This window comes from Equus quagga, chromosome 7 (assembly GCF_021613505.1).
Source record: "Equus quagga isolate Etosha38 chromosome 7, UCLA_HA_Equagga_1.0, whole genome shotgun sequence".
NCBI classification, from domain to species: Eukaryota; Metazoa; Chordata; class Mammalia; order Perissodactyla; family Equidae; genus Equus; species Equus quagga.
The window spans coordinates 84,575,023-84,588,442 of NC_060273.1; the positions used below are offsets into that span (position 1 = coordinate 84,575,023).

The window sequence follows — 13,420 nt, forward strand, 5'->3', positions numbered from 1 at the left end:
TTGTATTCACCCAGATTCCTATCTGGTATCATTGTCCTTCTACTTGAAGGACTTGGCTTAACATTACTTCTAGTGCTTGCCTGCTGGTGATGAATGCTTTCAGCTTTTGTATGTCTGCAATTAGTTTTTATTTCACTTTTTTTTAAGGTATTTTCTCTGGATTTAGAATTCTAGGTGGAAGATTTTGCTTCACTTTCTTCTGGCTTGCATTGTTTTTGATGTGTAATTTATTGTCGTTTTTTCTTTCTTTGTATGTAATGTTTTTGTTTTTGTTTTTTCTTCTGGCTGCTGTTAAGATTCTTTTTGTCTTTATCACTGATTTTAAACTGTTCAGTTATGATGTATCTTGGTGTGGTTCTCTTCATCTTTCTTGTACTTGGGGTTTTTTTTAGCTTCTTGGAAGTTTATAGTTTTCATCACATCTGGAAAAATTTTGCTATTATTTCTTCATGTTTTTCTGTACTTCCTCCTCCCTTTTAGTCCTCTGTTCCAGGGACTCCAATTACATGTATCTTAGTCCTTTTGAAGTTGTTCCACAACTCAGTAATGCACTCTTCATTTTTACCGTCTTTTATTTTTATCACCCCCACTGGCAGGTCTGAAAGAGCACTTTGCAAATGATTAGCAGTGACTGAGAAGTTTAGGAACATATTTGTATATGAGACCTATAAGTTTAGGAACATATTTGGAGAGCCAATTTAGTGAATCCATATCATTTGCTTAAACATCCTTGATCTGTCCCATTTAAAAACAGCACAACAAAAAGACCCCTCTGTTCCATCTTAATCTTTAGCCACTTCTCTTTAGAGTTAAACTTCAATTAAAGAGTGGTTCATATTTGCTGTCTATATTATTAACTTTATTCACTCATCAGTCCAATCTGATCGTGCTTCTACCCTTAATACTTCATCGGAACTATTTGCACAAAGATCACCAATGGCCCATTTTGGCAAATCCAGTGAATGTTTTTCGTTTTTTATCTTCATTGGACTTCTCATGAGCGTTGAATTGTTTTAACCTACTTCTTCCTTGTCTCCCACTATACGTTGCTCATCCAGATTTACTTTGTTTCTCTGGCTGCTTCTTTTTCTCCTCTATCTCTGCCTTTACCCATTAAAAGTAAGTTTTCCAGGCATTGTGCTGGGTACTACAAGAGAATACAAAAGAAGAAATATGTTTTGCCTCAGTGTACCAAACAGTTGGTTGTGGAAATGACATAGTACAAAAGAAAGAAAAAAGAATCACATGTTCATGTTTAAATGGATGTGCAGTTGTATGCATCATGCTTAGACCTAAGTTGTTATCTCTTTGTGCTTTATTCTTTACCCAGATATTGCACAGATTTTTCTTTTTTCTTTTCTTTTTTTTTTTGGTGAGGAAGATTGGCCCTGAGCTAACGTCTGTGCCAGTCTTCCTCTATTTTGTATGTGGGACACCACCACAGCATGGCTTGATGAGTGGTGTGTAGGTCTGCCCTGGGATCTGAAGCTGTGAACCCTGGACTGTGAAAGTGTAGCCTGTGAACTTCACCACTGGGCTGGCCCCAGATTTTTATCTTAATATAAATTTTTATCTAAATTCCAGACCATTTTTTAATTCCAGGTACATATATCCAGCTATATACTTGATACTTCTTGGATGTTGAGTTTCAGGTGCCTTTGAGATATCTTCTGGGGAGAACTCATGATTCTCCCTGCTAGTTTTCAACCAAAAAGCAAAGAGAAAACAAGCATGGTCCTCTTCTACTGTTCCTATCTTAGTGAAGCTAGAAAAACTTGATAGGAGTTATGTTTGGCACTTCCCTCTCCGTTACACTCCGTAAACTATCATCAAGTCCTAATGATGTTACCTCCTTTAATCTGTTTTAATTCCATTCATTTTTCTCCATCTTTAATGTTACCACAGTGGTAAGTCTTCAAAGTGGAAAGCATATGTCCCAGTGTTATATGCATTGGAAAATGGAGTGAAAAATGAAAACTTTACTTTTATTTTTTAGTTCTAAAAATCTCAATTTATTTACTTTTCAGTCTTAAAAAAATAAAGATCAAATAAGTGTTGCTTTTCTTGATCTGAATGAGAGATGGTCACATTTTACCTCTGGCATGTGAGATACCCAAGAGAGGTTGAGGTCTTCTCAGTACGGGCAAGTTGATAGACTTGCTCTCATTTGTTTGCTCTTCCTAGCTGTGGCATATTACAGTTTTAGGTGTGCTTGGTTAAGATGATTTACAGATTATATTAACTGGTTTTAATTCAACTAATCTTCACTAATGCACAAGTGGCTTAAAAGATATACCTGCACTGAAACTACTGAATGAAAATGCACTAAAATGCATTTCTGAGCAAACAAGAAAGTTGTCAAACTGAGATTTTCCTTCTTCTAGTATGAGCTCTTTATCTGCCACAGTACAAAGTAGAAACAGGATGCCATGAGCAGAAAAAGGAAAAAAAATCCAGATTATCAACAATAGTTTGAATATGCCTTTCTGTCGTTAACTTTGCTTTATCTGCGTAATGTGCCTTAAGATAACAACTATGAAACTATGAAAGCATTATAATTCATACTCAGTGAAATTTTGAGTTATGTGGTATTCAATTCAGTCCTTAAACGTATATCAAGTTTCATAAAATTTTATTAAAAACCTCTTTTGAGGTTTCTCTCAGTCTTCTATACCTTTGTCCAAAAACTTGGTCTTTCTGTTACAGTGAAAATGACTGGAATCCAGTACAGAGAGAACATACTAAAATGTGTTCCTTTGTCAGGAAACACTATTGCAATAGGCTTAGAAAGCAAAGTTGAAGTTTCAAAAATCAAATATTAGAAGAAATCGTGAAGTGTACAAAGTTAGCTATATATAGATGGATGAAAGTGCAGGTGCTTCTGGTAGTCTCAATTTATGATATTTGTTAGCTTCTTTTTCAGTGATAAAATAATTGAAGAGCTACTTTTTTAAGCACCTCTCAAGGAAAGATATAGCAGAGAGAAGATAACTCTTGAAGTATAAATAATTTCTCTTCCTCCCGCCTGCCTTCTTCTTTCTTGGAGAACCTGTGTGGCACTCCCTAATATCGTTTAGACTAAATAGAAGTTGTCTGGTTGTTTGTTTCATGACATAAGAGTTCTCTCTTCAAAATGAGCTGGACACCTCCTTCCCTCCCTCCTTCCCTTTCTCTCTCCCTCTTTCACGCCACTCTCTACTCCCCTTTCTTTTCCTCTCTCCCTTCTCTCATACACAAACCCCAGATATGCTCATCTTTTCATAGCATATTTTTAAAAACGTAATAAATGAAACCCCTTGTGCTCTCAGGGTAAATATGATGTTTTAACAATGAATGAAAAAGTAACTAACTGCCTCATGCTAGGAAAACACCATTTAAAAAATAATGTCATCATTATGTATTTTTTATTGTTGACAAAAACTGTGATGACTGTCATATGTGCAAACTTTGAAGATTGGGAAGCAGAATTTTCTTAGTTCAGTGGGTTTTGAACCTACTTGCTAAAAATATTAAAACGCAACCTTTTAATTTATTTTCCTGAAAAAAATGATTTATATCAGTGAACACTGGAAATCTACTAGCTCAATTTCAGTAGAAACCTTTGCATAACTAAAGTATAGGATTGAAAATTTGGTATCATGATTTGCTAAGTATAACACCTCTTCTGTTTATATAGCTGTGTCTTGGTGATATCTAATGAAACCAGACATCAAAATAAGCCAATTTAGTGTCAAACCTTTGAAGTACTATATGTGTGTGTGTGTGTGTAAGAAAAGTGTTGTTGCCATTAATAAATATAATTTAAAACTTACTCTAAAATATTATTTATTTCATTTTATCTTAACCCTTTAAAATTTCAGTATTTTGATCTTATATATATTATTGAAATAATAGTGCATACAATACACATATTTTGGAGATAAAAATGCAAAAATTTCTTAGTGATGGGGAGTGCATGATCAGAAAAGCTGAGGGGCCAAATTGTTTAAGTTGTAGTCATTTCCTACTTGAACCAGTGCAATAATCTCCTAACAGATGTCTTTTTACTTCCATTCTAGTTTTCTCAAAGCTATTCTCCTTTAATAGCCAGGGTTGATCTTCACAATATGCAGATGTGGTTGTATAATTCTTCTGCTTAGTACACTGCACACACACACATCTTTAATATGGTCTATAAAGTCTGTGAGCTGTATGATCTAGCTTCTCGGGTCTTGAGTCTTATTTTTCACCACTGTGCATTTCTTCCTTCTGTGCTTTTTCCTCCCATGGGCTGCCTTTAAGTTGTTTCTACTAGCTGTGTTCCTATCCTATCTTTCTGACCTTTACACATGCAGTTCTCTCTATGCTGAAAACTTAACCTTTCCCTTTCTTTTCAGTTTACTTCCTACATATCCTTTAAATCTCAACCTGAATGGTGCTTACTCAGAGAAGCCTTTACTCATCTTCCTGGCCAGATCTCTCTCTCCCTCTCCCTCCCTCTCTCTCTCATGCACACATAAACACAATTATAAGTTCTTATATAATACTGTGTATGTATTTGCCCTTCATTGCGCTTATCACAATTGCCATTTTACCTTTATTTGCATGAGTAGCTGCAAAGATAATCATCAACACTATTCAGATAGGTGTTAAGCTCCATGAGGACAAGGCCCTTGTCTGTTTTTGCTTATCATTCTATTTTTCCAGTACTTAGATATATGAGTGAATGTCATGTCAAAGACTTTGGGTTTCGTCCCTAGGAAAAACAAAGAGCCTACACTGGGAGCCTCTATGAAAAATTGGAGAGTAATGATGACACATACTAAGACTTGGGTTTTACAAAGTCAGCAGAAGGAGAGAAATAATAAAAATCAGAGCAGAAATATATACTAAGACTTGGGTTTTAGAAAGGTCATCTAGAGGCTATAGTTGAGTGAAGGAGTGAAGGAGAGAGACTAGAGCCAGGAAGATTCATTAGGGTGGCCATTGTAGGTGAAGACAGGTGAGGACCTGAAGTCTTTGCAGTGTAGATGGAGAGGAGATGGTGTTGCCTTTAGTAGCTGTTTTGGAGACAGAATCCAGTAGGATTTGGTGATCAGCTGACTATTGTCAGAAGTGAGGGAAAGGAGTCAGTATTACTCAAAAACTTGGCCCATTAACTTTTAGGCCATTTACCAGGTAGATGTGTATAAGACAATTAGCAGTTCAAGGGGATGGATGATTCTTTTCATTTTTAACACAATTCACCTCTTGGCCACTGCTGTATTTACAGGGCTTTTTTTATGGCTTCATTGAGACATAATTCACATACTATGCAATTTACTCACTTAAAGTGTACAATTAAATGGTTTTGTGTGTGTGTGTGTGTGTATATATATATATAGTGCAACCATCACTACAGTCAACTTTAGAGCATTTTCATCACCTCAAAAAGAAGCTCCCTGCTCTTTACTATAACGCTCTTTCCCTGTCTCAGACCTACACAGCTGCTAATCTACTCTGTTTCTATAGAGTTCCCTTTTCTGGACATTGCTTGTGAATGGAATCATACCATATGTAGTCTTTTGCAAATGGATTTTTTCACTTAGCATAATATTTTCAAAGTTCTTCCAAGTTGTCGCATGTATCAGTACTTCATTCATTTTTATGGCCAAATATTTCATTGTATGACTATATATCATGTTTTGTTTATATATTCATCAGCTGATGGACATTTGGGTTGTTTCAAGCTTTTGGCTATTATTGCTGCTATAAACATTTTGTGTGCAAGTTTTCATGTGGATATATATTTTCATTTCTCTTGATTTTATACTTGGGAGTAGAATTGCTGAGTCATATGGTAACTGTTTGTTTAATCATTTAAGAACTGCCAGAATATTTTCCAGAGCAGCTAGCTATACCATTTTGCATTCTCGTTAGGCTTCCGTTTTTCCCACAGCCTTGTCAACACTTGCTGTTTTCTCTTTTTTTGATCCGACTCATCCTAGTGGGTGTGGTATCTCATTGTGGGTTTGATTTGCATTTTTCCTGATGACAAATGATGCCAAACATCTTTTCATGTGCTTATTGGCCATTTGTGTATCTTGCTTGGAGAAATGTCTGTTCAGATCCTTTGCGCATTTTTTCATTGAGTTATTTATCTTTTTATCATTGAGTTGTAAGGGCTCTTTATGTATTGTAGATACCAGTCTCTTATGAGATATGTGATTTCCAAATATTTTCTCCCCATTCTATGGGTTGTTTATTCACTTTCTTGATGGTGTCCTTTGAAGCACAAAAATTCTTAATTTTGATGAAGTCCAGTTTTATCTATTTGTTTCATTTGTGCCTTGTGCTTTTAGTGTCATATGTAAGAATTCTTTGCCAAATCCAAAGCTATTAAGATTTGGCACTACATTTTCTTCTAAGAGTTTTGTAGTTTTAGCTCTTATGTTTAGGTCTTTGATCCATTCCGAGTTGATTTTTTTATATTGTCTGAGATAAGCATCCACCTTCATTCTTTTGCTTATGGCTATTCAGTTGTCCCACCACCATTTGTTGAAAAGCCTATTCTTTCCCGTTGGATGGTCTTGGCACCCTTGTTGAAAACCAGTAGACCACAGATGTAGGTTTACAACTTTTTTTTAACAGCAAAACTATATTTTACTTTTCATACTGTTTGGGTTTCCTCTTTCACAGATAATTCTGTCATTAAAGGAAGATTGTGCTTATTTGTAAGTAGGCTTTTAGGGATATTTATGTAATTTTAGTACTACTTCATCTACCACAAACATAACCTAGAAAAATGCACAATTGCACACATGAAACTGCTGTTCTGATCGTGAAAGTTGAGTTTGTAAAGCTGTGTTTCTATTACTGACGGTGACATTTTAGGTTCCTTTTTCCTGGTGCTTCCGGAGTGCCAGGTACTGTGCTGGTATAGGGCTTACAAAGAAGTATATGCCAATCTCTTCTTCAAGTTGCTAATCCTAAGACATTGGGAGCAGAGAGAGGAAGGGAGTAAAATGACATGGGAATAACCATGTAGAATTTTTTTGGTACATAAAAATGATACATTTGGGGTCTTATATAGGTTGTACAGCTGTTTTCACCCTAGTATATGGTTCTCAGTATTACTTTTTTTTAATTAAAATTTTTCTTAAGACCAAGAATCTTGAATTGAAATCACTTGCTTTCCCAGGGTTCTCAATTAGGATATGAGTACCATGGATGCTACTGAAAATAAATGAAAGATAAAGAAATTAGTATTAGGTAGCTTGATGCTTTTTGTATTAAGCTCTGGGAAGGTCTGTTATTGACCACAAAATTGCTGAGGCTAATCTGATGGGATAATTAAATTCTTTCAGTGTTTTTTCTTATATGCCTTTTTAGGAACTCAGTAGGATCTTTCATTGAATTAGCTAGAACTAAATAGTTTAATTTGAAGCATTTTTTACTAATGAATCTTTTTCTCTTAATGTCACTATATAAAATTATGTACTTTTTTCTTAGGAATCTCAGCAGTCCAGTTTTGGCCCTGGGGAACAAAGTGAGTATGTCTTTTCATCTTGGTTTTCAAATTAAGCTGTTTATTGAGCATTCGTTTTTCATGGTCACATCGTATATTGCTGTAATAATTTTTTTGCATGTCTTATCCCAGTATTTAGGATCTGATGATTAGTAATGGGTTGAACTGAATCTTGGTATACTTAAAAATGAAGAATTATAGATCATTGGAGATCAAAATTAACTATTTTTATTGAGTTTTTGAACTAATAGTTCAAAGTTTATGAATTCAGTTTGATGGGCACCTCGTAAACCCAAGAGCCATTCTATTTTTCCGTCTCCTTCATGAAGATACTTGGTTCAATGATGGTAAAACTCCAGGCAGGAAGGAGTTATTGTAGCTTACTCTGACTCTTCTCTTCCTATATCAATATTTATTTATTTTTCCTGGGTCGTTTGGTCTGGGAAGAAAGTCTGCTGTGTGCTACACAAGTCCCCTCCACCTCTACTCAGTTGGCCTCTCAGAAGAACTCGAGCAGAAGATAGCCTTAGGAGATTCAAGGGTGGTCCCAAGAGATCATGGCTGTGTGAATTGATAGTGGTAAGGTCAGGAAACTTTGCAAAGGTCTGGGCTTCCCCATATAGCTCTGTGACAAAACAGTGTTCTGTTTATTAAGAGTAATAACTTCTTAAATAAGATAGATTTAGGCTGGTAGTAACCAGTAAGCTATTTTGAGAGATAAAAATGTGGAACTTTCTGATCCTTAGTCCCTTGTCTTTAGTGATCTTAAAGCAAAGGCAAAACTAGAAGAATATCCCTCTTAATGTTAACAAACTTTATCTATATATCCATTTCTTAGTTCTGCCTTAAAGCTGTAGTTACAAGAAAAAGGGACCCAACATTGTTGATATGCAGGAAATAGCTAGCTATAGGCCAGAAAGTTTACATTTTCTCTCTTAAAATCTTTTAAGACTGTCATCCTTACTTCTACCCCTTTCCCCTCATTCTCTCTCCTCACGACTAACTATTGGCAAATGTGATCATAAGCTGCAACTAGTCTTTATTACACTTAATTTATTTTAGAGCTGTTTTTATGTCAGTATAAAGCTCTGGCTCTTTTTAATATTAAAATTGTGTTATACAGGTTAACCTCATTTTATTGTACTTCGCAGATAATGCACTTTTTACAAATTGAAGGTTTGTGGCAACCGTGTGTCGAGCAAGTGTATCAGTGCCATTTTTCCAACGGCATTTACTTACTTTGTGTCTCTATGTCACATTTTGGTAATTCTCACAATATTTCAAAACTTTGTTATTTTTATGTTTGTTATGGTGATCTGTGATCAGTGATCTTTGTTGTTACTATTGTCATTGTTTTGGGGCACCATGAATCACACGCATGTAAGATGGCCAACTTAATCAATAAAAGTTGTGTGTGCTCTGACTGCTCCACTGACCTGCTATCCCCCCATCTCTCTCCTCCTTGGGCCTCCCTATTCCCTGAGATACAGCAATAGTGACATTAGGCCAATTAATAACCCGACACTGCCCTCTGAGCGTTCAATGAAGGGAAGAGTCACATATCTCTCACTCTAAATCAAAAACTGGAAATGATTAAGGCATGTTGAAATGAGGAAGGCATGTTAAAAGCTAGGCCTCTTGCCCTAAACAATTAGCCAAGTTGTGAATACAAAGGAAAAGTTCTTGAAAGAAATTAAAAGTGCTACTCCAGTGAACATATGAGTGATGAGAACGTGAAACAGCCTTGTTGCTGGTATGGAGCAAGTTCTAGTGGTCTGAATAGAAGATCAAACCGGCCACAACATTCCTTTAAGGCAAAGCCTAATCCAGAGCAGGGCCCTAACTCTTCTTCAATTCTGTGAAGGCTGAGAGAGGTGAGGAATCTGCAGAAGAAAAGTTTGAAGCTAGCAGAGGTTGGTTCATGAGATTTAAGGAAAGCAGCCATCTCCATAACATAAAGGTGCAGTGGGAAGCAGCAAGTGCTCGTGTAGAAGCTGCAGCAGGTTATCCAGAAGATCTAGCTAAGATCATTCATGCAGGCAGCTACACTAAACAGCAGATTTTCCATGTAGATGAAACAGCCTTATATTGGAAGAAGATGCCATCTAGGACTTTCGTAGCTAGAGAGGAGAAGTCAATGCCTGGCTTCAAAGCTTCAAGGGACAGGCTGACTCTCTTGTTAGGGGCTGATGCAGCTGGTGACTTTAAGTTGAAGCCAATCCTCATTTACCATTCAGAAAATCCTAGGGCCCCTAAGAATGATGCTAAATCTACTCTGCCTGTGCTCCATAAATGGAACAACAAAGCCTGGATGACAGCACATCTGTTTACCATGTGATTTACTAAATATTTTAAGCCCACTGTTGACACCTACTGCTCAGAAGAAAACATTCCTTTCAAAATATTACTGCTCATTGATCATGCACCTGGTGGTCACCCAAGGGCTCTGATGGAGACGTACAACAAGTTGAATGTTGTTTTCATGCCTGCTAACACAACGTCCATTCTGCAGCCCGTAGATCAAAGAGTCATTTTGACTTTCAAGTCTTATTATTTAAGAAATAATAAGGCTATAGCTGCCATAGATAGAGATTCCTCTGATGGATCTGGGCAAAGTAGATTGAAAACCTGTAAAGGACTCTCTATTCTAGTTGTTATTAAGAACGTTCATGATTTATAGGAAGAGGTCAAAATATCAACATTAACAGGAGTTTAGAAGAAGTTGATTCCAACCCTCATGGATGACTTTGAGAAGTTCAAGACTTCAGTGGAGGAAGTAACTGCAGATGTGGTGGAAATAGTAGAGAACTAGAATTAGAAGTGGAACCTGAAGATGTGACTGAATTGCTGCAGTCTCATGACAAAACTGTAACAAGGCTTAGGAGGATGAGGAGTTGCTTCTTATGGATGACTGGAAAGTCGTTTCTTGAGATGAAATATACTCCTGGTGAAGATGCTATGAAGGTTGTTGAGGTGACAACAAAGGATTTAGAATATGACATAAACTTAGTTGATAAAGCAGCAGTAGGGTTTGAGAGGATTGACTCCAATCATGAAAGAAGTTCTACTGTGGGTAAAATGCTATCAGACAGAATCACATGCTACAGAGAAATCATCCTTGAAAGGAAGAGTCTATCTCTGCAGCAAATTTCATTGTTGTCTTATTTTAAGAAGTTGCCGCAGCCACCCCAGCCTTCAGCAGCCACCACCATGATCAGTCAGCAGCCATCAACATCGAGGCAAGACCCTCCACCAGCAAAAAGATGACTCACTGAAGGCTCAGTTGATGGTTAGCATTTTTTTAAAAAATAAAGTATTTTTTAATTAAGGTATGTACATTTTTTTAGACATAATGTTGCACACTTAATAGACTACAATACAATTTAAACATAACTTTTATATGCACTGGGAAACCAAAAAATTCCCGTGGCTTCATTGCGATATTCGCTTCATTGCGGTGGTCTGGAATTGAACCAGGAATATCTCTGAGGTATGCCTATATTGTATGAAAGTACCATAACTTATTTAACTAGTCCCCTCTTCATGGACATTTGTTTCCAGGTTTTGCTGTTACAAACCATGCTGTAATAAACATCCATGAGTGTATGTTTGTGTGTGTGTTTATGTTTGTGTATTCCTCCTGATACAGCTGTAAGGTAAATTCCTTTCATTATAATTGCTAGGTCCGTGGATACGTGCATTTACAGTATTGATAAGATATTACCAGATTTCCCTCCAAAAAGATTATATGAGTTTATAGTCCTACCAACAGCATATGTGCGTGCCTGTTTCCACCAGAGTCTCATATTATGGGACTTTAAAGTGTTACCAGTTTGATGGATGAAGAATATCTCATTTTGATTTATAGTTCTTTGAGGATATGCTGATAGTTTATAATGTAAACTGCCATACTTCAGTTGCTGATTTCTGCATTTTTTTTGTTCTAGAAAGATATAATCCTTCTTCTAAAACTTCAAATGGACACCAGTCTAAATCGTAAGTTTATTGTTTAAGAAGTTTACTATTTGTCTTTTTTTGCTGGAAGTCTATCTGTAGTGTCTGGATATTTAGAACAACACTTAGAAATATGTACTTAATCTTTTAAGGCAGGGGTAGGCAAACTTTTATTTAAAGGGCCAGTTAGTGAAGTATTTTAGGCTTTCAGGGTCAGATAGTCTCTGTCCCAGCTGCCCAGCTCTGCCATTGTAGCAGGCAAGCAGCCATGGACCCTGGCTGTAGCTGTGTTCCAATAAGACTTTCTTTACAAAACAGATGATCATCTGGATTTGGTTTTAGGTCCATAGTTTGCCTACCCCTGCTCTGAGATTACAGGTTTTTCGTTTCTCAGAGGTGTTTGTGTTTGTGTGTGTTTTGATAGTTTGTTTTTAGTAAAGAAAACATTAAAAAAAAAATACAGGATTCTACTTAGTAAGCCCTCCATTTAACCAATAAAGGTAGAATATTAAAGCAACATAGTTTGTACTGTCTTTAAGGTTTCCTACTTATATTTTGTAGGTAGAATCAGGAATATATTTCAAAATGTAATAGGGTATATTGGATGATAATAAATTCCAGCTTAAAGAATGAACTGAGTTCCTGAGACCAACAGTTAACTCAGTGATTAAAACAAAGTTCTAAAGAAACCACGGCCACAATGCTCTCTCTCTGCGCCATGACTGCAGTCTATACTGATAACCTCAGCCTCTTCAGCTGAACATAGGGAGAACTGAGTGAGAATGAAAATATGTGAATGCAAGAAGTCCACTCTCACTGTGAAGAATTCAAATTATATTCCTATTTATCATATTTATTCATATGCAAAAACTGATGCCAGCCTATGATATATGTGCATGTCACTTTGGTTGCTGAGGGAACAAAAGCATACAGGACTTTCAGCTGTCTGGTAAAAGCTTTGGCATATTCACATGTGTAAACAGGTTCATTGAGCTGCCATTATTAAATCATAAGGGCTGAGAGAATTCAGAGTAAGTACATTTCCTTACAGGAAATGAGTCATAGAGATGCACTAAGCCCTTGTCCAAAAGAAAACTTTTTTTTCTGTCTCAGTTAATTGGGCCAGCCTTAAAACACTTTTCATAATTTGTAATCATCTGGTTACTTTGTTTCAAGGTCATCTTTTATGTGATACTATGAATTTGGGGTCAGATTTAGAAACTCAGGTTAAGCTTTCAGAGAAAAGTCTAAGTAGTTATTGGAGTGAAAGAAGATTTCCCTCCCGGCTGATTGGAGACTGTCCTGAAATTTTAAGAAGAAAGGTAATGGAGCTATTGGTAATGAGAAATCAAACATTTTTATAGTTGTAGTTCTTCCTAAGCTTTGTATTAATTTTCCCTCTCCTGTAAAAAGGAAAGGAGTGTTATGTGGTTCATTACTCAGATTTTAATTTTGATTTTATAACCTTAAGAAAATTTAAATCTTTAATTTTACTTTCAAAAACTTGATTCCAGAAACTATCAGCTTATAGTATTTGTGTTTTTTTAATTGATTTGAATTTTGACCAAGAAAGACTTGGAACCTGGAGTTTATTTTTAATTCATATATGGTCATTTCTGTTGAATGGCCATGATTTTTACCCAAAATTGTTTCTTCTACAGAGGGCACTCATCTTTCATAGCAAGGCATTTCTGAACTAGAACTTTGACCTTGTGTTCTGGTTTTCACAATTACCCAGTTGTACAAATCTCTTCATGGAACATTAGAGACAGTGAAAGAGAACTGCTGATGCTTTCATTTTATCTTCCTTCTTTTTAGGAATTATATCTCTCTAGTGGACTGTTGGGTATGAGTATAGTGATTTGTTTTAATAATGAATGAGTGTGTGTATGCAGTTAGAGAAAAATTAGAGATGACAAAAATGAGTCTAAGAGTTTGTAGAAAGTGGCTTTTGTTTCATTAGAAAAGAAAGATGAATAT

General features: G+C 36.1%; 1 protein-coding gene across 4 annotated transcripts in view; it reads left to right on the forward strand.

Annotated features, from left to right (window-relative positions):
* AFF4 (ALF transcription elongation factor 4) overlaps positions 1-13,420 on the forward strand; it is a 92,840-nt gene that overhangs the window by 53,194 nt on the left and 26,226 nt on the right. For all 4 annotated transcript variants that reach the window (XM_046667642.1, XM_046667641.1, XM_046667644.1 and 1 more), the window contains 2 exons: positions 7,471-7,507; positions 11,434-11,482. In XM_046667642.1, coding sequence (XP_046523598.1) covers positions 7,471-7,507; positions 11,434-11,482 — 86 coding nt within the window. The remainder of the gene's footprint in view (positions 1-7,470; positions 7,508-11,433; positions 11,483-13,420) is intronic.